This window comes from Mustela nivalis (genome assembly GCF_964662115.1).
Source record: "Mustela nivalis genome assembly, chromosome: 5".
Classification (NCBI taxonomy): Eukaryota; Metazoa; Chordata; class Mammalia; order Carnivora; family Mustelidae; genus Mustela; species Mustela nivalis.
The window spans coordinates 148326531-148351463 of NC_139024.1; the positions used below are offsets into that span (position 1 = coordinate 148326531).

General features: G+C 47.4%; 1 protein-coding gene across 4 annotated transcripts in view; it reads right to left on the reverse strand.

Moving 5' to 3' along the window:
- The window catches only part of KIF13A (kinesin family member 13A), a 204354-nt gene that overhangs the window by 25602 nt on the left and 153819 nt on the right, over positions 1-24933 (reverse strand). For 2 of the 4 annotated variants that reach the window (XM_082731795.1, XM_082731797.1), the window contains exons 17-26: positions 19135-19348; positions 14829-14991; positions 13395-13535; positions 12481-12630; positions 10299-10460; positions 9406-9579; positions 7444-7595; positions 5321-5453; positions 4964-5110; positions 755-793 (exon numbers count right to left, since the gene is read on the reverse strand). In XM_082731795.1, coding sequence (XP_082587921.1) covers positions 755-793; positions 4964-5110; positions 5321-5453; positions 7444-7595; positions 9406-9579; positions 10299-10460; positions 12481-12630; positions 13395-13535; positions 14829-14991; positions 19135-19348 — 1475 coding nt within the window. The remainder of the gene's footprint in view (positions 1-754; positions 794-4963; positions 5111-5320; positions 5454-7443; positions 7596-9405; positions 9580-10298; positions 10461-12480; positions 12631-13394; positions 13536-14828; positions 14992-19134; positions 19349-24933) is intronic. The other 2 variants (XM_082731796.1, XM_082731798.1) reach the window with 1 other exon arrangement.

The window sequence follows — 24933 nt, forward strand, 5'->3', positions numbered from 1 at the left end:
CTATCTACAACGTCCTCACAGTACACATTCAGGCACCCGGGAAAACTGTGGAGAATTGGTACAAAGACTGGGGACCGAACCCAGAACACTTCACCTTGATTTCCTGCCTTGCTGTTCCTATCCTTCCACATTCCATGACAGCAGGCCAGCCAGTGCTGACTAGGTACAAGTTCACAGGTGCCTTTTTAAAAAAAAAATCTAAATTTCCATAAAGAAAAGGCTGAGACTTAAAGTCTCCAAGTTATGGATAATTAAGCTGCGTCCTAATGAGAGAAGGAAGCTGGCTAACCCCAACTAAACTGTGTGCATGAAATGTTTTCAATATCCTATCCAGCAAGAGACTTTTAAACTAAAACCCTGTATTGGAATAATCCTACTCTCTTGGACATGAGGCACAAAATGTAGTTTTGCATAGAAAAGGCAAGGTCTGACTTAAGGATTATGGATCAATAATTCCCCGGTTTTAAAAATCGTTCACTGAATACAGTGATAACGGTCTTGCTTCGCAAGTCTTTACAAGCCGATTTGAGACAGCACAGCAGCGAGGCAGTCTGATCACACACTTCGAACGGACAGAGAAATCTGGCCAGAGTACTGGATCCCTGATTATGTTTAAAGCAAATCCAAAGCGAGGGAAAGACTGCACATTCTTGCTCGATGGTCCTGCTTCCTCCTCCCTGCCCTCTGCTTTGCGGGTGCTGGCCATTAGCAGTAGCTTGTGCCCCATGCCACAGAAGGACAGCAGCAGTGATACCTGGTAACTATCCATATCACCGCCATCCTCATCATCTCTCTGGTAGGAAAAAAATAAACACAAAGGACATGCATTTTGTTTCTCGAACAGCACACGGGTAATTCTTTAAGCGTAACACACACATTACAATGCACAGCACACGTATCGCCACCAAAATAAAACATTTACATGAACCGCAAGAAAGGTTTAGTGGATTTATTAATTTACCTGTCTCTAATGAAGAATTTAAGTTTGGTTTTGTTATGGGTCTTTTGGGGGCACAATTTAATTAATTTATTTTTTAAATAAACATATATTTTTATCCCCAGGGTTACAGGTCTGTGAATCATCAGGGTTACACACTTCACAGCACTCACCATAGCACATACCCTCCCCAATGTCCATAACCCCACCCCCCTTCTCCCAACACCCCTCCCCCCACCAACCCTCAGTTTGTTTTGTGAGATTAAGAGTCACTTATGGTTTGTCTCCCTCCCAATCCCATCTTGTTTCATTTATTCTTCTCCTACCCCCTTAACCCCTCATGTTGCCTCCCCACTTCCTCATATCAGGGAGATCATATGATAGTTGTCTTTCTCCGACTGGCTTATTTCGCTAAGCATGATACCCTCTAGCTCCATCCTGTTATGTTTTTAATAAAGAAAACCATTAAAAAAAAAAAAACAAAACACCTGCAAACTCTTCTCTGGGATTAGGAATCAGCCTCACGGGGCCAGGTCTTACCCTATCGTTACGCATTTTGGGGCGGGTTACCTGAGATGTGGGAAGTACTCAGAAAGACAAAATGGCGGAACTAGACTCTACTGCCCAACCTCTTAGTTTAGCCGTGAGGCAGCCAGGGCCCTGAAGGATGAAATGGTTTCAGGTTTAACCCAAGAATCACACAAATCGTGGCAGGGTCAGGACTGGAAGCCAGGCTGCTAGTTGCCCCACTCAGCGTCCTTTTCTCCCACCCCAAACCACGTGCACTGAGGGAATCCTCACAGGCAAAAGCCCCCTGGGAGCCTGAGTCTAATCACAGACAGGGTTCCTCAGCGGACAACTGTCTCAAGAGCACAGCCCGCCATGCTGGATATTGGATCTGCTGTTGTCCACTAATGGTTATGTTAGCATCAAACCAACCAGTGGAGAAAAATCAGAACTGTCCTAAACCCATGGCAAGAGTTTACAACAATTGCATAAAGTAACAATTTTGGCAAAAAACATTTGGCAAAACAAAATCACCATGTTGAAAATGAAAAGGACTGAGTTAGGACAAGTTTCCCTAGACAGAAGAATAAAAAAAATTTCCACTGGTAGGGAATAACCATCTCTAGGGAGTCAGGTTCCATGCAAATGAACACTGGCCCATGTAATAATCGTCTTTCGTTTCTTCCACAGTTACTGGAGGGTTAATATTCAAACAGGCAATGAAGTGGTCTAGTCATAAAAAGACAAACTTTTTAAAGCGCTTTAAAAATATAATTACGTTACTCTCATATGTAAGTATACTTCAATATATACTGCTTTTTGAAAGTGTTCTAAAAATACAGTTAAATGTATTCTCTCTATAGACTTCAAAAATCCACTTTTTAAAAAAAAGTTTGGAACACACTGTTACATTTGAATAACTAACTTACTAAATGCATGCCTAATGTGGAAGTAATTTTTCTTTTTTTCTTTAAGATTTTATTTTTAAAGTAATCTCTATATGCACCGTGGGGTTCAAACTCATGACCCTGAGGTCAGGGTCCCATGCTCTACTGACTGAGCCAGCCAGATGCCCCCTGAAGTAATTTTTCTTGACTTAATCCCCATATTATTGAATAAAGTACAAGTAGCTCAAATTTATCATTATTATTTTTTAGACTAAGGAGATCTTCCAAGCAAAGACTAAGGAGAACCAGCCTGAGCTTCCACGATGTGTAACTTGTGAAACCAGCATATCCTGGACTGGTGTGAGCTATGGCATCATATATTTCTCAAGTATTTATGTCAACAAAATAAGTTCTGGACGGGACCTTGAGCATGAATGCAAAGAAAATTAAAAGCTTTAAAATAGTCACAGTTTAAGGAGCACTTGGGTGGCTCAGTCGGTCAAGCATCTGACTCTTGATTTCAGCTCAGGTCATGATCTTGGGGTTGTGGGATCGAGCCCCACATCAGGCTCTGCACTCAGCAGGGCGTCTATCTACTCTTCTTCCCCCTCTGCTCTCTCTCTCTCCAAAATAAGTAAATCTTTAAAAAATCTTCATAAAAAAATGAGCCAGTTTTTATATGGATTGTTTTTAAGTAGGCTCCATGCCCAGTGTGGAGCTCAACATGGAGCCCAACATGGGGCCTGAACTCACAGCCCTGACATGAGATCATAGTTGAGATCCAGAGAAGGCTGCCCAACTGACTGAGCCACCCGGGCGCCCTGAAACAGTCATAGTTTAAATCTGCACGACTGGTACTGTGTTCTTTAAAAAGCATTTAGCACTGGCGGAAGCATGAATTTTGACAAAAATCAGTTTCAACTCAGCAGGTAGAGCAGTTTTAAAAGCGCAAACAGGGGAGCCTGGGTGGCTCAGTGGGTTAAGCCGCTGCCTTCGGCTCAGGTCATGATCTCAGGGTCCTGGGATCGAGTCCCGCATCGGGCTCTCTGCTCAGCGGGGAGCCTGCTTCCTCCTTCTCTCTGCCTGCCTCTCTGCCTACTTGTGATCTCTCTCTGTCAAATAAATAAATAAAATCTTAAAAAAAAAAAAAGCGCAAATAATCCATCCTCATAAGGTTCCTCAAATGGGAACATGTAGTCAGTTGAGGATCCCTGCTTTATAGGTCATGACTTAGGGCTCAAATTCAAAGTTCTAAGATCAGAGATTTATGAAGCCCCCAAATTTTAGTATAGCCTGGGATCTCAGGGAATTATTAAGTCTACTTCAACATTCTGGAGAAGTGAGGAAGGGAACTAGAGGTTTGCATTATCCCAACGAGGTAACCAGGAGGGCCGTGCTAGACTGAAAAATCTAGGTCCCCTTGGGTCTAGGCTGGTGATCTTTCTCCCAGGCCCTGCAGCCACCCCCAAAGCTGACGGCCAAGGGAGGGACTGAGTTGGGATGAGAACCTACACAGCCCAACTGCCTACTCCACACATGAGGAAAAGTCTGGCGGAGAAGTCTCCCCTAAAGCAGTAGACTGTCCTCATGCCTTCAGAACCAGGTTCAATTCTGGCCCTGGTGGGACAGGAAGGCGGTTTGCCAGAACTGCGCCTTCCTAAGGCCTGGTGGGCCAAGCCGGTGTTCCTCCTGGCTTTCAGGAAGTCTTGGCCTGAATGCCAGGGAGTGCAACGAAACCGAGACAGAAGATGAATCATTCTCAAGACGGGCTGGGGCTCTGTCCAGACTCCACAGAGAAATGTCACACTGGGGAGTGCCCCCTCCCTCATGTGGCAGGGAGGGAGGCAGAGATCGGCGGGCCGATTCCTCCCAGTCCCTAATTCATACCTGACCCTAATTCATACCAGTGACCTGGGGGCTCAGCGGGAAGCACATGCCTTCTTTTAGGTCCCTGCGGACAAGTTCCTAATCTTAAAGTTGATTCTCACGGAGCAATGAAGAGCTGGGACTGCTAACATGAACGTCAATTCTTTGATGTTTTCACCTCTCACGGTTTACCAACAGTTACTTATTTATTTAAAAAAATAATCTCTACACCCAATATGGGGCTCAAACTCACGACCCCAAGATCAAGAGTCGCAGGCGCCTCCCACTGCGCCATCCAATCTTCTGAGAACAGAAGATTTAGTAAAAGAGGGCTTAATGGACAAAAATGATCATGAGGACAACTTTTAAATGAAACATGAAAAAGAAAGCTTTCACAGGAATGTTTAACTCCGCCAGCGTACAGGGGCAGTTTTGTATTCGCGAGAGCGGATGGGGCCGGGCGGACGTGCCAAATCCCCCCACTTATCTGCTGGAAAATGGAATCTGCCAGAAGCAGATGAGTAACACGGCACCCATATGCGTGTTTACACATAAAAATTACTATTCATCGACGCTAAGCCAGCAGCGTCTTTCAAATCTCATAAAAAAGGCCATGGGTGGAAATGTGAAGGGAGGGCTGCCAACCGTAAGGTCAAGTCAGGGAGTGCTGTCACATTCCCCGAAGGTCTCCATCCCCGGCCACTGGCTGCCTTTACCCTGCATTACCCGGGCCTCGCCGCCGAATACCTCGATCCGCTGGTCTCACCTGGTAACTGTCCAGCCCTCTTTGCAGCTTGGTGGACCTGGCAGTGACGCAGCCGATGGAGACAGACAGGACGGCTTCGACCATGAGCGGCAGCGTCCCGGAATGCTGCACGGGCTTCACCGTGACCTGCACCCTCCGGGAATGACCCTGCAGAGGGCGGGGGCGTCGGTGGCGGTGGGGGGGTGGGGGACGCGCCAGGGGGCACCAGGAATGGGAACAGCAAGAACGGGTGGGGGCAGAGGGTAAAGGAAGGAGGAGAACCAGGGGACAGAAGCCCGTCATTAGAAAACTCCCAGAAACGGTGCGCGAGAGTGGGACAACGAGAAGACACGGAACAAACCGAATGGCGGCCAGCACCTGTCTGAGCTGGAAGATGCCGCCCGTGTTGACGTCTTTGGCCTGGTGGAGCTCCACGGACGCGTACTCCCCCAGCTCGTTCAGCTCCAGAATGGAGATCCACATCTCTATTCGCCGTGTCACCTCGTTCCACCTGCAAAACCACGTCCCCGCGAACGACGACGTCACTGCCCAGCGATGTTTTGAGCCGCAGGAATGAGCCGCCATCCCCTGAGCTCTTACTACGGGCTGGGCCTCGTGCTGTCACGTCCGTCTATTTAACTCTCAAAACAACCGTATGGTAGAAGTCTTTCCTCTTCATTTTTTTAAAAGATTTTATTTATTTATTTGACAGAGAGAGATCACAAGTAGGCAGAGAGGCAGGCAGAGAGAGAGGGGGAAGCAGGCTCCCCGCCGAGCACAGAGCCTGATGCAGGGCTTGATCCCAGGACCCTAGGATCATGCAGACGCTTTAACCCACCCAAGCGCCCTCCTCTTTACGTTATTGAGGTAAACATATATTCAGTGAAATGTCCACATTTCAAGTGGAGTTTGATGAGTTGTGAAAAGGCACACACCTCTGTCACTACCCCATCGTCTGCCTCTGAAAGTTTGCTCATGCCCCTTCCCATTCAATACCCACAGCATCCCACAGCAGCCATATAGCCATAAATTAGTTCTGTCTGTTCCAGAAATTCACAGAGAGGGAATCACTAGTGTGTACTCTTTTAGGTCTGACCTTTCTGGTTCAGTGGATGTTTTTGCGATTCATTCAAATGGGTTTCCACAGTGCTTTTCCTTGTTATCGTAGCTGAGTAGTATTTGTTGCATGACCAGTAGTACCATTTGTTTATCAAACGTTCTCACACGTTTGGGTTGTTGGCAGTCTGGGAATATTACAAGAACTGCTACGAACATCTGTGACCAAGTCTATTTACGAACTTATATTTTCATTTTTCTTGGGGAAATAGCCAGGAGTAGACTGCTGGGTCACGGAAGAGGCAGAGGATTGAATGTCCAAGAAAGTACCCTCCTGGGCAGGAAGATGGGGCCAATTCCCAAGAAGAGGAAGCTTGTGGCCAACGGCACCTTCAAAGCTCGAAGGAACGAGCTTCTCACTCAGGAGTTGGCTGAGCACGCCTACCCTGGAGCTGAGGTACGAGTTACAGGAACCGGCACAGAAATCATGACCTTGGCCACCAGGATGTACAAAGCCTTTGGTGAAGAGGGCTGGTGGATCTGAGAGCCGACCGTGGTGGTTCAGCAGACGTCTGACTTCCCCGAGGGCAGTGGAGAGCTTTATGCTAAAAAGCTGGCCACGGGAGGTCTGTGTGCTGTCACCCAGGCCAGGTCTCTGAGTGACCAGCTCCCAGGAGACCCTGCTGTGTGGAGGGCCTGCCCCAGTGCACCGTGCTTCCCCGGGAAGAGTGGGGCCAAAGAACAGTAAGAACAGTGAGGGCCTGGTGTCCGGGAAACTCTGAGGACAGAGGGTTGTGGCCGGGCTGATGGTTCTACTGGGGACCCTACAACCTGCTGCTCAGACGGGCTGTGCCGGGAATCAAAGCAAAGATCGTGCTTCCCTGGGACCCAAGGATGAGATGGGCCCTTAGAGGTCTCTGCGTCACCATGTGAGCACTGGGACCCCAACAATGAGACACTGCTCCCCACCTCCGCCGTGGAACAGAGGGCGGGAAGCCGGAGCACCTGCCGTGCCCAAGCCTGTTCGCGCAGCACAACATGGGCTCCCTGGCAGCCGGACCCGGAGTCCAAGTATTGCTCTATAAAGACTTTTATAAAATCTTCCAAAAAGGAAGGGAAAAAGGAAAACTATCCTACTGTGTTTTTTTTTTCTTTCTATAAGCTTTACAGTTTTATTTCACACGTAAGGCTCTGATACAACTCAAAATACACTTCGTGTATCGTGCAAAGCTAAGGTCAAGGCTAGTTTTGACCAAGGCAGACAGGAGACTGTTTCCGTCCTGTTTGTTGAAAAGACTCCCCTTCCCGCATCGAACACCCTCTATGCCCACTAACTCCTTTTATCGTTCCCATTTCGCCAAGGAGGAGACAGGCCGGGGACTCCTCCTCTTACCCTCGGGGCTAGTGCCAGTCTCGAGCCCGCGTACGCTCGGTCAAGTACACACCTGTCATGCAGCGTTCTCGTTTTCGCATGGAGAGAGTCCACTTCCCAGATGGAGCTGCCGTTCCCGGCACAGCGGTGGCCCCACACCTCAATGGCCAGGGCTCCGTCGGACAGGAACTCCAGGAGCTCCTCCGTCACCGTCACCACGTAGTCCTGGGGCAAGCGGGAGCAAGGGAAGGGCAACGAGAGTCACGCACCGAGCTCTGCGACATTTCCCTTCTACCTCTCCATGCGGCAGGGGCCCGCTCTGGAGGTGGTTTTTCTGATCCCAACCTGAAAACCACCTGTGCTGCTGCAAAGACCCGGAACACTGGCTCTTCAGACTAGCAAGGAAGAAGGGACTGGATGCAACCCCGTTGCTGAATCAGGGCGGACACTGACGGGAGCGTCCTGTCCCGCATCCCAGTGCCTGTGAGGTGCGGAAGCGAGTCCGTGTCCCCCACATCTGGTTCCTTGCCGTTCTGCAGGACCACTCAGACCACCCGCCGCCGCAGACCGATCAGCACATCCCAAAAAAGAACGTCTGATTGCTCCTTGCTATGGCTTGGGAGATCGAGAACAGAATTAAGTTTCCTGTGATTATCTTCATGATTCCGTGCTCTTGCTCTCAAACACGCCCGCCCCAGCTCCTCGTCACAGAACGCAGGCGGAGGAGCATGAGAAAAGAAGGCTGAGCAGATGGAGGAGTATGGACGCGCCCTACGGAAGCACCGGAACAAAGCGGCAGGTGGGGGACCCAGCGGAGGGTCCTTCCAGCAACATCTTAGTGATGTCTCTGGTGAAGACGATGCTGCGGCTCTCACTTCTGGAAAGATCCATGCTCTATGATTTAACATTCTACTACTTATCTTCTCACTTATTGTATTCGGAGACAGAGCCAGAATTTTAGAAGGAAAACAAACTAATGATCCATTAGGACAATCTATACATCTGATGAAAACACCCCAAAGTCACACCAAGTGTGACTCCAAGGTTTGTCAAACCAGTGGTTAGTTAGAATGTACTTAAAATTCAGGCTTCATCCTTCCACAGCAATAGCTTTGTGGACCCAAAGAAAGATGGGGACTGCTTAGAAGAGTATTTAGGCAACAATAACCAAAAAATAATTAATAAGGATTTTGAGAAACAGACTTGGTGAATATAGGTGAAAGAAAAAAAAAGTGGATCATTTGTTTTCAGAAAAAGAGACTCGACAGTCTTTTACCTATGTGAAATCTGACAGATGCAGAGCCAGAAAGAAAAAGCACAATTTCCAAAGGAAGGGGTCTGGGTACCTGTTAAGGATTGTGCAAGGAAAAACAAAATTATAACAGAAGGTAGCATGTGTCTCTCAGAAACAACCTGTGGGCTGTCTGACGTGAAAACCAGGAAGGGTGGCTGATGGTCACACGAGGGGGCCAACCAAAAGCCACCAAAAATTCACCTTGTCTATTGACATTTTCTTTAAGAACTCATATGGTGCATTAGAATGTGATGCTAGGACTGCTATCCCATATTTCAAAGAACGAGAAGAGGTTCATAGACATTAAAGGGTATAATTCCACAATATACATACATGACCATATTTTTTGTTAAAAAAACAAACAAACAAACAAACAAAAACCTTTCTGAAGATGTTAGGCATGCGTGACAGTAAGAGACCGTATCTATGCCCACTGCTGTGTGAACATCACACACAGATAAAGTCGGAGAGCACAGAAAATAGTTTATCTAAATATGTACAAACTGTCACAAGTTGTTACACCTCTAGGGCCCAAGACATCAAGGAGAGGCCTTTCAGATTTTATTTTAAACACTTCCCATCTGAATTTGTATTGAAGCACATTTTGAGGTTAGAAAGTGCAACAGACATATTACATTTATTAAACATTCTTGTGGGGGAGCTTCTAAGGTACAAGAAGAGTTCTGAACGGCACCCAGATCCCTTGTCTCCATGTAGCCCGTCTTGTAACAGTGCCCATACCTTACAGTGAGAGAAGGTCACGGTGTACTGGGCGTCCCGGGACTGAGGGGAAGGCACCTCGGGGTCCACCACCGGGGCCGCCACTGTAGATTCACACTGGTCCCAGAATGTGTATTGACAGAAGACAAAATTTGAGAGGTTTAAGGGAAGCCCAGTTGCCTCTTTTATTTTTACCTGAAGAGATAAAAATAAAAAGCAAAATAATTCTGATAAAGACATTACCCGATGCATGCTTCCTTCAAGTATTTCTATTTTAAGAGTCAGAGATGAGGGGTGCCTGCGTGGCTCAGTGGGTTAAGCTGCTGCTCAGGTCATGATCTCAGGGTCCTGGGATCGAGACCCGCATCGGGCTCTCTGCTCAGCGGAGAGCCTGCTTCCTCCTCCCTCTCTCTCTGCCTGCCTCTCTGCCTACTTGTGATCTCTATCTGTTAAATAAAGTAAGTAAAATCTTAATAAAAAAAAGGGTCAGAGACGAAATACATAAATCAGTTATTCGTTTGACATCTGAAAACCTCTGGCACGTGAAGGGTCCCGCTTATCATCAGTCTGTACCTCGACCGTCACGGCGGCTCGTGAGCCCGGGAACAAAGGCACACAGCCTCGCAGATTTTCCTAGTGGCTGAGTCTCTGACAGATGCTACCTTTACTGGAAAAGCACGATTCACTGAACAGTATGCACTTCCTGCTCGCCAAAGGCACGTGGACTTTTAAAATTTCATCCCCTGGCATCAAAAAGTGCGCTCTACTTCTGGACAAAGGACTGCCTGCCGCTGTTTTATGGCCCCAAAGCGTAACATTGACTACGCTCCAGGAGAAACTCCCGAGATGTCCGTCGAATTGCTGCGGGTGACGCAGCCCCTTCCGGCGCCTGCCCGCCCGCCCCATCCTCTCACCCGGCAGGTCAGCTTCCTGACTCGGTGGATGACCTCCCCGCTGCTGTCCACGACCTCAAGGCTCCCGCCTTCGCTGGAGTTCTCCGAAGAGTCATCCTCCACCACGCGCTCCGGGACGGTCCCCGTCACGCGCATCACTTCCACGTGGAGACGCCCGGCAACCTGCAGCAGGGACCAGAGCGCCTGTGGGTTAACAGGTGTCCCGTGGCACCAGCCTGACCTAGGACAGACAGCACGCCACCAGATCCCCGGGCCACTGCTCCGGGACAGCTCTGGTGGCGGGACGCTCACCCCTTCAGCAGCCAGCCCATTCCATCACCTGCCCGAACAATCAGCCTGCCTGACTCGGAGCCAAACTCGCCTCTCTGCCACTCCCTTCTAGAGTCATCTTCATTCTCATCCCTCTCTACGGAAGGACGTAAAGGCAGCTATCATGTTCTACCGGGAGTGGCTTATCTTACTTCATATATATTCATTCATTTACTCTGCTATCAAACTCCTGCCCCGTGGGAATCCGGGGACAAATGGCACAGAGATGTGTGCAAGTTGTCATGGGTTAAATCGATCCAGGAACCAACGTGTGCCGGGAACTGCACGCAGCATGACCTTGACAACAGTAAACCGGAAGGCACGGTCGCCCGGCTCCTGGAGCGTCTACTCTCCTGGGAGCAGAGCACGGGTATGGGACTCACACCGGGAGCAGGGGAGAGGCGGGCTCCACGGGATGAGAGCCATCCCACGAGGAATGACAAACACAAGGACAAAGTTATAAGGAGACCCTTCTTTAAAACTGCTCCTCCCTCCCCCAAAGGCTTAACATGTCCTCAATATCCTGGTGGTCCTCCGGGTAGGTTCTAGATGAGCAGGGTCCCCCTTGCCGCTGGGTGCACGGTACTGAGTTAAAGGACAAGGATTATCCTGCACTTGGCATCCTCCAGGGCTATAACTGGCCCAGCTTCTTTCATAACACGGGGTAAGGTTGCAGCGGCTGGCGCTGTGAAGGTGACACGTTCTGTGGGTGCTGCTGTCGTCTTAAATAGTAAGGCTCTTTTTTAAAGGTAGTCGGACCCAACTTCCACTGGCAGCGGAGACCTGAGGAATTCGTCAATGGTCTTGAACGAGTGAGACCAATATGGAGGAAGCCGTTAGAGGAGGGGGAATGTGAAAAGTCGGTTTGAAGACAATGGTTCTCAAGATTTTTTTTTTTTCCAGTGGTTTTTGACGATCTACTACATTTTTAGTAAAATTGCAGAGGGACGAAAGCCTCACCCAGACCCTGGCGTAAGAAGCCCCGACTAAGGGCAGAGTCACTGCACTCCTTTGCCACAAGAGCTATGGCCATTTTTCACATGGGAGAAAGCACCTCCAGCCCGCTGGTCTTCTAGAGCAGAATGCCCCCGGGGCGGGGGGTGGGGGGGCTACCACACGCAGCACACGAGCTGTGCACGTACACAGCCGGGAACCTGGGCTCTGTTTCCTGGCTCACTGTGGGCAGAATGGCATCCCAGGCCATAGGCTGCCCTAAAAACCACAAGCAATAACTAAGTATTTCAAGTCTGCACGTTACGGAAAGGCAAGCGACGAAACAGTATTGTTGCTAAATTTAAAATAAAAGTATCAGTTGATGATAAATGGATAAAAATAAAAAAGTGTAAACTTGACTATTTTCTAGAATGTTTTAGGCCTACACTGAGGTTAATACAAGTAAATAACAGAAATGGGAACCATTTTGTTTTCTTTTGTATTTTAGAAGATGTTAAGCTTGTTTTCCTGGAATATTTTAGCTTTCAAAATAACGCTCCCAAGTTGTATCTTGTGAAGACCACGTAGGGGCTGGGGAGGAATTTGAGTTTATTACAAACCTAAGACATCAAGGGAGATAAACAGGGATGGAGCGGACTCTGGTTTCCCAGGGATTTCTAACTTGATTAAAACAAAGAAAAAAACCTTGTGAACCATAAATTTTTTAAAAAGTTATAATACTCTTACATGATTTTAATCTTGTAATCTTAAAAAAAAGATTTAATTTTGATAGTTTCTATTAATAAGAACAGAGAAGAATGTGATCCTGACTATTCACCGTAGTTTCCTGATCTGCTTCAAGAGCATAACTTAAATTGGATTCACACAGACAGACACACACCCCCTTCAACGGTTTCCTCCGAGGATGGCTTAGCCTTACCTCCCCCTGCTGGCTGATGATAGGAACTGCATACTGAAGTTTCACATCGTAGAACAGACACTCCAAGAACACATTAGCCACGCCAATTAAGTTGTGATTCTCTTGGGCTTCGTAGAAAGGGTCACCTCGTTTCCCATAGAGACGCTTTGCCTGATGGGTGGGAAGGGGGGCAGTGAGGGAGGGGAAGAGGAAACAAAACACCAACTTGGGTAATAATATTTAAAACTAGCATTTAAAAATGTTTAAAAGAGAAAGCATTCATCCAAAAAAAAATTAAAAAAGCAAAATTACAATCATGTTACAAAAATAAAATGTAGCATGTGGGAGGGGCTTGATAGCTGGGGGGGCTACATGATGTCCGTGTGGAGAGGTCTTTCTTAGTTACTGCCTCTCTTCCCTCTGGCACTCCGCGTACAGGCTTTTTCACTCCAGTCCCCTGGCTTTGCCTCATTTCCCTCACCGAGGGTCCTGGTCCATTACTAATATCCACAGAAATGGACTGCGCTTTCTAGAATTATTCTTTGTAATCTCCCCAGCATGATCACAGCTGCGGGAGCATGAACAAATACGAAATCCAAGCTGGTTCCAAACGTGTGGGTTTGTCACATTGACCAAAGAGTCTGGAATCGCTTTGTTCTATTTCATTTCCCCTGAAATGTAGCAAAAACCCTGCCGACTAGGAATATGTCATGCGTTCTCTTCATTTAGTTCCTGTCCATGTGGACATTGCATGTTCAATGACAAGTTCAACTCAGACCCCTTTCAAGGTCACTGCTACGTCCCTTTCTAGTATCAACGTCCAAAGCAAGTCTGTCGATATTCCCAGCCACGTATGTGTGCATTCTGACGGTGAGAGCACTTACGCTCTGCCCTTTCAACATGGTCAAATCTCCTTGACATTTTGCCTCTTTTACCTCAGGAATTTTTTCCTTCCATTCTTGATAAAGGTCTCTCATGTCAATTAATTTATTCTCCAGCTTCTCAATGGTCCAAACTTGGGTGCCCTTTCCTTTCCTCCTCACTTGTATAGCCGGCTCACTGACGATGGCTCCTCTCTGTGGAGGGAAGGGAAAGAAACACACAACAAACTAAATGAGCCTTGTCCCAGCATTTTGGATTGTTAAAGCAATAGATGTTATTGTCAAGCAACAAGTTTGAAAAAGATGCATAATGCATCCAGAAAGAAGATGAAATTCTACCACCTAGGCATATGCTGTCTTATTCCCAACGAAAATGCAGAAAGATTGATGAAATCTTCTGTGTATACCCATGCACATGCTTATTTTAATCATAAGCAGAACCAAACAAAACTGTGAATCTCCTATCCTGATCCTCTTTCCATAGCTTTTATGAATATCTTCTTGTGTAAATATTCCTCATAGACATGATTTTTTTTCTTTTTAAAAAGATTTTCTTTATTTATTTAAGAGAGAGAAAGAGAGCACAAGCGGGGGGTGGGGAGGGAGAAGCAGGCTCCCCGCTGAGCAAGGAGCCCCACACGGGGCTCAATCCCAGGGCCTGGGATCATGACCTGAACCGAAGGCAGAGGCTTAACCAAGTGAGCCACCCAGGGGCCCCTCACAGACATGAATTTTAATAGCAACATAGAAATCTGTTATTTGGATGTACCATTCATCTGACAAATTATGATGTTGTTCGACATCACAGCTCTTTCAAATTTTTGCCACTATACAGGCCATTATGATAAGCATCCTTCTGCAAAAAGCACATCAATTTTTAAAAAACTTCTATGATTGTGGACTTCAGACGAATTTCTCAAAGAGCTGCTTGGTCAAGGAGCAAAATGCAGAAAGATGAATGAAATACTCCCTAACTCATTTCTAGTTTGCTTGCGGGAGGGAAACATAAACAGGTGAAAATTATTTTCTTTTGAAGTTTGTCCTTAAAGGGGAAAAAAAATTCTTCAAGTTGAAATGACGGTAAACTTCCCAGTGACTGCAAAAAGTTGTTCTGTGTATAAAAGAAAGGTACTGGGGTGCATGGGTGGCTCAGTGGGTTAAAGCCTCTGCCTTGGGCTCAGGTCATGATCCCAGGGTTCTGGGATGGAGCCCCACATCAGGCTCCCTGCTCGGCGGGGAGCCTGCTTTCCCCCTCTCTCCCTGCCTACTTGTGATCTCTCTGTCAAATAAGTAAAATCTAAAAAAATTTTAAAAATACATAGAGGAAGTCTTAAAAAGAATAAATACTCTGGCTCACATCAAAATCTCCTCATGGATGGTGTTCAGATGTATGCTGTATATGTTCTCTGGATGTTCTTTGGTGTATATTCTATCTTATGGTACGTAAGTTATGCATTTTGTTCTCGTTTTCTTTAAAAACACTCTTACCTTCCTATTGGCGCTGAGGTTGGCAGCAGGAATCTGCAGAGTCACTTGGTAGTCAGTGAGCTTACTCATCTCCTCAGCTAAGAAGTTTGCCTCCCTCACCAAGGTATTAGCTTTCACGAGCTGTTCGCGCAGCTTTGCCAGGCTTTGCCGGAAGAGTTCGTCCCTGTGGGGTAGCGAGCAAGGAAATGAGAAAATCTGAAAGGAAAGGAAACTGTAATCCTGGTTCTAAGTGACTCATATTATTAGAAAGTGGTAGAAAAACTTTCTGGAGATAATTTTCAACTTTTTTTTTTTTTTTTAAGTGGGGGGTTATTTGGTGGCTTTTTTTTTTTTTTTTTTAAATGTTGCCCTCCACCCACAAGGGTACTGGGGGCTCCCTATTGGCCACCGCTGATGAGGAGCAAAATATGTGAAGGGACTTGACTAAAAACCATTATTTTAAATCCTCTAACATTTGAAAACTGCTAGATTTTGGTACAATGCTGCCAAAAAACCAATAAAGGAATTCTTGAGGGAAAAGAACTGGTTATGACTTCCCGTGTGTTTCTGTGGCTGGGGGAAGGGAAGCTGGGGAGGGGAGAGAAATCTGGAGTCCATAAGGAGAAAGCGTTTCACACGATTTCTTCAGTTGATAAAAGGCCAGAAGTGGGGACTTCTGTGGCAGCAGGAATTCAACTTTTTCAACTCCGCACAACAGTGCTTCCTGGTGAGACCTTCCCTAATGTTCTGACTCTGAATATAGGTCAAAACCCTATTACATGCTCTCCCAGCCCCACGTCTTGTGTCTCAGCGGCATTCGTCCTAGTTAGACTTGCTCATTTATTTGTATAATGGTTCAAGCCGCAGGCACGCCAGGGCGAGAACCAGGTCTTTTTTTGTTTGTCATTACACCTAATTCCCGGACAAGTGTGTGGCCCATTGTGGGATACCCCAAAACTGTGAATGAAAGGAAGAGTACTTTTGGGTTCCCCATGAGAATCTGGACTCAAAGGTAACCCACACTAACAGAACGCTTATCTAGCCTTATCTAGCTGCTCTCTTCTACCATTGACACGCCTTGTGCCCTTAGAGGAGCTTGGAACATCCAATCCCTGATCCTTTTCTCATCACCGTAGAAGTGGCACAGGAGGCACACTGCCAAGATGTTAATAAAAGTTAACCCACCCATAAGACACACGGATCCCGTCTGCCTGGTTTTACTAAATGATATCACCATTTTTTTTTTTTCCAGTTATCCGAACTTGACTTCTTTCAGCCAGCTCTGTCTTTTCTCTACAACACCCAGAAAAAAGCCTCGTTGACTCTTCCTTGAAATATCTCCTAAATCTCTCTGTTGTTCTCATAGCCCCTGGTTCCTGGTTCACACCCCCCTCCCCAGCGATCTCACAACCCCCGGGTTCTCCCTTTTCCCTCCCAGCCACATAACCCCTGCCCTGTCTCAGGTCAGTCCTCAGTTCAAAACCTCCTCTGCACCTACAGAACAGCTCTGGACTCAGCTTGCTCTCCTCCTCTGTAACCACCTCTTAGGCTAAACAAAAACAGCTCTTATGTAATCCCCCAAACACACCTTCCTCTTCTCCACGACTTTCCATTTGTCTATGCCAACCTGCTGGTTCAAAACGTTTCCCACCTCCTGTCTGCCTGTCCAGTTGTCACCCTTCAAACTCACTTGAAGTCCTTCCTTCCCCATGAACTTGCTGCAGAAGGCTCCACAGAACAAGGTCCTACCCTCTACTAACCACCACAACCCTTCCTGTGCTCAGATCGGGAATCTCACACACTCCATACTCACAACGCACCTACCAAACACACCACTGTTTTGGGCACTTGGGACATTTCAGGGAATGAGGCTGATTACCTGCTTCCCGAAGTTTCTCTTCAGATCAGGGATGAATGACAAAGGGATAATTATGCAATTGCAACACTGCCTATTGCTGGATGAAACTGTTCTTTAATTTACTATTATGATGTACGTTTCACATATTTGTATCTTGCTCTACACTACACTATAAGTGTCTGCAAAGAATACAGTAACATCTCCAGTTTTCCTTGTAATCTCACTAGCTCTGACATATACTCAATTTTCAGCCCCTCAATATTTACTTAGGTATGAGTCCCTCAGTATTTCACAAGCCACACCCACACTGATTGAGGTAAGAGGCCCAGCTTCTAGCACAATGACCCATCATTGACAACATCTTCATCTTATCCAGTGACTCTGGTGAAATCAATATTGCAACCACTCTCCTCTCCTCGGAGGACACCCCCAAAATATCATCCTTACTACCCTCCTCCTTCTTCAGAACTTGAGCCTCAAAGAAAATCAGTTTGGACTTAAGGCAAGTGGAAAAAAAATTTTAACACTTGACTGAAAAATACTATCATTAAAAACAATCCACTTTTTTGGTTGCCTCTTTGTCTTTTACAGTCTTCAGGACAAAGAGAAGTAATTAGGGAGACTAAATAGAAAGGTATCAGTGGGTCCAATCACAACAATTACCTCCAAGCCCGCTACTGCTTAGACGAAAGCCACCAGCTCACAGTGAAGTCAGAGAGGACAGCGCTTCAGAAAAAGCACTATCTGATAACCTTCACGTCTTTTACCCAGGCACAGAAAAAGATGAAGAGTAATGGGTTACAAGCAGGATAAATCTTGACTTCAGTATCCAGACAGGTGAGGGGGCAGCTCCTGGGGAAAATGCCACTGACTCTTTTGTCTTATTTTATTTTATTTTATAAAAGATTTTATTTATTTATTTAACAGACAGAGATCACAAGTAGGCAGAGGGGCAGTCAGAGAGAGAAGGGAAGCAGGCTCCCTGCTGAGCAGAGAGCCCGATGCGGGCTCCATCCTAGGACCCTGGGATCATGACCTGAGCCAAAGGTAGAGGCTTTAACCCACTAAGCCACCCAGGCGCCCCATCTTTTGTCTTATTTTAGAACAATAGACTGCATTACTACGGCAAGCCTGGTGTACAGGGTTCGGGTCCCTTATCTTCCTTTTTTCCTCTTAGGGGTCATCTTCCCTGGATGTGGCTCCAGTTTAAGTATCTCACTGTTCGTGAGAGATGCCACAGCGCCCCGGCCCTGGAATCAGAGTTCCGTGGCTTTGATCCCAATGGCCCCACTTGCGAGCTCAGTGACTCCAGGAGGCAGACTCTCAGTTTGCATCCAAAGCCTTAGTATTTTCCTTGCACTTTAACCTGGCAATTATACTTCTAGGAATCTGTAATAAGAAGATAAATAATGATGTTCACAGTGATTTGTGCACAAGGTTGTTCTTGGCAGCACTGTTTACGAAAGCAAAAATTTTAGTAAGAACTAAGTATCCAACAGTGTGAAACCAGTTCAAAGAATTAGTCTAGGTCATCCAAAGGAATTCAGACTCTAATACAGTACAGGAGTAGTTGTTTAATGACAGTGAAAATGTTCACAAATGTTAAGAGCAAAAAGAATAGTGCAGAATGTTATATGTCTACGTGTATACTAAAAAAATGACTTTGGGGGAAGCAGTCCACGTCTCAGCCTGTTTCCTCACGTGGGAAACGGGATGCAAATGATGAACGCAAGTAGCAGTCGTGAAGATGAGATGAATATACGCAAAACACTCGGTGCCTGTACCACGCTCGGCAAACACAAATGCCACTTGGGTCACGGCTGTCATTGTAACAGTGCGGGAATTCGGAAGGGGGCTACGGGCAGATCTGGGTTCAAACGCCGGCCTCCTCGCTGGCCAGGCGGGTGACGGGGAGGACACGCAAGGTGAGCGGCCGGCTCCGGGACGGACAGACCCACCCCAATGGCCCACGGCCGCTGGGACTGTGAGGGCAGCACCGCGCCCAGGCTGCACTGAGAACACCAGGAATCCACAAATGCCGGACTGAACTCTAGGCTGATGCTTCTCCCACCACTACCTCGGTTCTGAGACACATACTCAGAAGTCATAAATCCGGAAAATTCACATTTAGTCGGTATCTTAATGTTGCAGTTATATTTAGAGAGACCCCCCAAATGCTTTTATGCTACAGGAGCATTCAAACTTTCTCTACTTCCATACCTACCGGTGGCATCGTCACTTGGAGCCATTTCTCCTGAAGGGTGGGGGAGGGGTAGTCCTTAACAACTAACTTTGCAGTAAATATCCTGAGGCTGGACAGTAGCTCGGAGAGGAAAAGGTACTCACTAATGACCCACATCTGGGACTAAGACTTCTTCCCTTGCTAGGTTGATCCCCCTTCAGCATGCCCCCCTCAGAGCCCCCAGGCCCCGAGTCGTGACCCTGGGTCCCCAGGGGTCCCATGCTCACCTCTCCTCCGCCCACTGGGTCACCTTCTGCTGGGCCGTCTGGCTGCTGTAGGCCAGGCGGTCGGGGCCGCTGCTCGGGGACTGCCGCTCCGGGGACAGCTGCTGGCGGAGCTGCTCCAGCTCCCGCTCGTACATGAGCCGCTGCTCCTCTAAAGCGCTCCGCTTCTCCTCCAGGTACTGCTTCTCCAGCACCTGGACCACATTCTGCACGGGGTCTGGGGAGCCAAGAAACAAGGTGAGGTGTGTTCCGTGATGGCTACGACAGGGTGGCCTGCGGGTGCTGCTTCCAGCGAGAATTCTCTCCCTGCTCCCCAATCTAGCCTCTCCAGATGCTTTCTCGTGGCCCAGGGGCCCTGCCGGATCAAATCCTCCCCACTGCCCTTCTGCTAACACTGCGGATGAACACCTTCCACGTACACACTCCCCACATCTACAGGCTTCTTCACTGCAATGAGCTCACTCCCGTGTTTGGACAGATCAGTACTTCACTACCAGCACACGGGAGAGGCGCTGGGCTCCGACCCACTAAGAACTTCAGGACATCTGAGCTTCGAACACAGAGCCACACAAGACTTCATTTTTATGGTAATCAATTTCGATCCCCACTTAGCACCAGTTTTAGTATATGGCGATGGGTCTGTATTTCTGATTTTAGCCAAAAATCTCATTACTCCTGGGTTTCTGTCACGGGGGAGCACGTGCTTGGCAACTTCTCCGGTGCTGGTGTCTGGGAGGGCAATTCACTTGCAAGGAGAAAAGAAAAAGAGAGAAAAGGAGAGGGGGGAAGAATTCACTTGCAAAAACAACAGGCTGGTCTTGACTTTTTGCCTTTGCAGATCAGAGATGGGCTACATACATGGTGAACAAGGAATTGGTTGTTCAAAGGGGCCAAGACCGCGGTCAGTGGTTGTGGTACAGGCAGGGGTCACTGCGGAGGCCGGACATTAGCCTGGCCATGACCGCTGCCCTGGATGCTGTGGGGAAGGCAGGCACTGAGCACACGTCCACAGGAGAAAGTGACCGACATCTCCAAGTGAGCAGACTGCAGGGGAACAATACGCCAGACATCTGGACGGTGAATAAGAAAACCAGCATCCCAGTAACTATCTCCTTGACGCGCACGAGACGGGCAGGAGACGCACGGTCTCAGACTGGCCTGGAGCTCACACCTTTGCGTGTTATTCAACTACTGCTATTCGTGCTGTCTTCTCACAGACAGACTCTCAGCTTAATTTCCAGGACAGAGTGGGGAACGGAGAGGACAAGACGAGTTTTTCCATCGTGCAATGATGGTTCCTGACCGACTTTTCCAGAAGCCCCGATCTATCGATTATGTTTAAATTTAATCTAAGATTTAAAATTTAAATTTACCATTTAAATTCACTAATCTTCTATGTAAGCAGTAAAAGAGACAGTATGTTAGCTTTAAAAAAAAAAAAGGTTAAATTATACTAAACAAACAGTAGAAAGCAACTCAAAACAAAATCACTGAATATCTACACAGAGTACAGGTGAGTTGTTTTAATAAGAAACGACAACCACAGGGCAGTAAGAATTCTACCAGCCACTGGCCTCCACCCAGGTAAGAGGCACTGCGCCCTCCCCATGCACCACCTCATGAAAGCCTCGCAACACACCTGATGGGGGGGTATATTCCTTTTAAAGATGCTGCCCTAAGATCACAGAGCTAGGGTTCTGCACTCAGATCAGACCTAACTACCTGGCGGCAGAACATCAAATTTACCAATAAATTGATAAAGTATTCTTGTTTCCAGTGTTTTGCTCAGAATTAGTACTCTGTTAAAAAGCAGACATTTAAAAAAAAATTACTGTTCTTTTCAGGTATAAAATTCAGCATTTTTTTCAAAGCAGAAATAGTTCTCTTCACAGAGTCCTGAAAGGGAGTCCCTAAAATACGCCACCTGAAAATCTGACAGAAAACGAACTCCTAGAGCTATCCCAAAGTCTTAAACACAGACCACGGCAAGGGAAGACCTCTTCCGCAGAGTAAGACATCTGCGTACTCTGAAACGTTACAACTTCTGACCTCGCCATGTAAATTGGCGAAAAGTCCAAGAATAATATGGTGAAGGGGTCTGAAGAAATTTTAAATATAAGGGCTAGAGGAGAAAAAACTGTCTCAGAATTTTATAAATACACATGTCTCAAACAGTACGTTCTTTTCCCCTTTTAGGCTCTAGCTTTAAAAAAAGGAGGACAGGGTCTTCACCAAACATTTATACCTCCACGGAGCCTGGTTTGCAAGGGCCCTACCTTAGCATTCATAAATCTCTTCCAGAGACAGAAAACTGGGGAATATGCCGTTTTATAAAAATTAATATTCTAAGACTTTGGCTAAAAGCCACCGGGTAAGACATTCAGTTCTCGTTCCTGCTTGTTAGTCCATGGTGTGTGGAAACACACACGATCCCAAATGGCTGAAAGGACTGCACCCCGAGTTTCCATGCAATGCAGAGGCCACGTGACCGAGGCTGCTTTCAACTGCCTTGGCAGATGCCATGACTTAACGCTGTGATGTAACATCACGGGGCTTCGTCAGTGGCCACAGACCAAGAAGCAGATGCAGACGAGGGAACGGCTCAAAGCATCCCTCCCCAAAGCCTCCCACTGTACAGACCGGTCAGCCCTGCCCCAGGGCCCAGGGACAGACCACACTGGACAGAGCCGGAGTCAAGATACAGGAGCTAAGATTTTGTTCTGTCTTACCTGTTTTACACCTCTGACTTCAACACAAGTCTTTCTCTTACACTATCTGATGATGCTGTCTTTTCAGTTAGCCAGGGTCAAGCCTGGATCACTACACAGCATGTTTTTAAACAGATCGTCCTACTCAGCAGCTCAGCCTGACTCTGTGATGTAGCCCAGGACAGAAGCCAAAGACTTCAGCCTATTCTCAGCTGACCAACCATCAAAACTTGGCCAAAGTTTCTTTTTCTCCTCATCATTTTCTTCCTCTTGAACAAAGGGATTTAAAACTCAGTGAGCTTGGAGCCCAAGGCCAAGCCACCAAAGCGGGAGGTGTTTCAGGAAGAGAGAAAGGACCACATAGACTATGGCATATAGCATGTTCCTCTTTGCTGGTTTATTCTTTATCTGGCATGTAACCATGCTCAAACTTATTTATCTGTCGGGAGAATGGAAAAGAGCACTGACGGGGTAAACCATCGGTTTTCGTTCACACCCAGGTGCCCAATGCACCAAACTGAAGGGAAGTAAATCCTTCGGGAAAAACAAAAAACAAACTCTTAATCCCAGAGGGAATGAACTCAATGACTCTTCACCAGCCCCTCCACTGCTCTTTCCTTTACAGCTACCGCGGACTCTCCGAAAACGCACGAGTGCCTCCTTCTCGGTCTGCAGGAAGGACACACTACCGTCCACAGATAACTAGGTTGGCTTCTACTCTTAATACCAATAAACTGGGTTTTAGATCCTTATTTAGAGATTTGAAAAGTACAGCATCCTCATCTCTGGGACGATGCAGGTCAGTCGATGATGTCCAGTACAGAGTCCTGCACCGCTGAGCTCCCCACGGTCACCCTGCCATCAGCATCAGGAGCAGTAATGCCAGTGACATTCTGGGCTGGCGGCAGCCCAGGGGAAGGACAGGGTCCAGAGCTGAACCAATGGGAAGGCAATGGAGCTGGGACACGGGGAGGCAGGGGTCACAACTTAAAAGGGCGCACGCCTCAATCAGGAGCACGGAGTGCTTCTGTCAGGTTCCTGGTCGCGTTAGTCCAAATTTGCCAGGGCAGAAGCACAAGCATCGGCCAGCAGCACGGCTAACAAGCAGTCAAGCTCCGCCATGCTAACGCTGATCGGTAAAACCTTTATCCCAGCGCTGGTGGAGGAGCTTCGTCTGAAACCACATGAGAGGGAAGAGGATCTTCAAATAGGACCACCAGGGGGACGACCACCAGGCAGACAGGCTGATGATCGGGAAGCCACCTGGCGACAGAGGTGAATTCCATGAACAGGAGCGACCCCCCCCCCCCGCGCCCCGCCCCGCCCGGCCCTGCCCTGCCCTGGGGTTTGGGGACTGAGTCAGAGCACACCGGAGGGAAGCCCCACTTAACACGGGGAATTGGGGAACATGTGTGTGTGGGGGAAACACTACTTTGAAATAGATGAATCAACACTGGGGAGGGGCAAGGCCTGATCTGGAGGACAAATGGGAACTCACGTTAATACCAGGAGCCAGGCCACCGGTGACTCATTAATTGGTTTGGCTAAGAGGACCGGAGGAATTAACAAACACATACTAATACTCATCAGTGATTCAGGGCTCTAATATAAATTATAAGAACATAGTGACAATAAAATTAGGACTCTAACGTGGGATGACAGATGACTAAACGGATGGCACTTAGATACTCTGCTGTTAGAAAACATCTAGAATTCTGTAATCTCATGTAAAGAGAGAAGGTTCTTCCCAACACGCATTCCTGCACCTGGGGCTTGGGGCCCACACCCTCCTGTCACACCCTGTATCCATTCAGGTCTCCCAAAAATTACTCACAGGAGACTTGCTGCTCAGGCACGTCGGAAAATGGCCCATTAATGTGATTCTGATGTCTGAACACCACTTTGGAATGTCTTTTGGGATTGATTCCTCCCAACTGCGGGGAGCAACTAGCAGGGTGGACCGCAGCCTGATTTCTAGCTGTGCCCAGCCTGTGGTGCAGCGTCCAAAGCCGCAGCGGCTAACCTGCCCCTGTAAGCTCATGGACGTTCTTTTCCGGTGGTGTTCGATATTCTCCGTATTAAACACATCACACCTGGGCACCTGGGTGGCTCAGTGGGTTAAGCCTCTGCCTTCGGCTCAGGTCATGATCTCAGGGTCCTGGGATCGAGTCCCGCATCGGGCTCTCTGCTCAGCAGGGAGCCTGCTTCCTCCTCTCTCTCTCTGCCTGCCTCTCTGCCTACTTGTAACCTCTCTCTGTCAAATAAATAAATAAAAATAAAAATAAAAAAACCAAAAAAAAAAAAAAAACAACACATCACACCTGTTTTTCCACCTAGGCTTTTCTTCGTACCTCCTTTTTATAACTAAGAAGAGGAGATCCTTGAGGCTAAAAACCCAGAGAGATAAAAAGGTCAGCGTCTTTATTCCTACAGTGGAATCCCCAGTTTGATATGCCGGAGATCGGACTGACGTTTTCCAGCCACCCTTACATTCTTCTCAGATAGGCTGACCCAAAACAGAGTGCAAAAGCTCAGTGTCTCCGGGGAGAGCCCCGCTGGGAGACCGAGATGCTCTCCCTGCGCCGTGTCAGGCAGAGGCTCCCGAGGTCCTCACAAGTTCAAGGCAGGGATCCTTAGGTATTCAAAGACTCCTGACTGGGAAAGTGAGATAAAACAAAGACCAAAAACAAACTTTCTCAGGTGCTCCTGAAGGTAGCCTCAACTCTACTTCCCTGTCAGATAGTTCTGGTCCCGGAAATGCAGCCTTGTGCTTGGGAGGAGAGGAACTTTCCTGTCCTGCTGACAGCCAAGAAATGGAAGAGAACCTGTAGACTTCTGTAACAGGCATCAGTGTGGTCTGGATTTTACCAAATGCATATAAGTGTGTATGAAGAAAAAAGGCTTACCTTTTAGATATAGAGAGAAGAATTTCAATACAAAACACTGAGAACTTTCTGGAAAGAGGGAATCTAGAAATAATGCTTTGGAAATCTCTTCCTTAAAAAGCTGAGACAGGCTGGTGTGTAAGTCAAGCAAAGAGCCTACAAAACCCTTCTTTGTAGGATCATTTTTGTAAAAGCTACCTGGACTGACT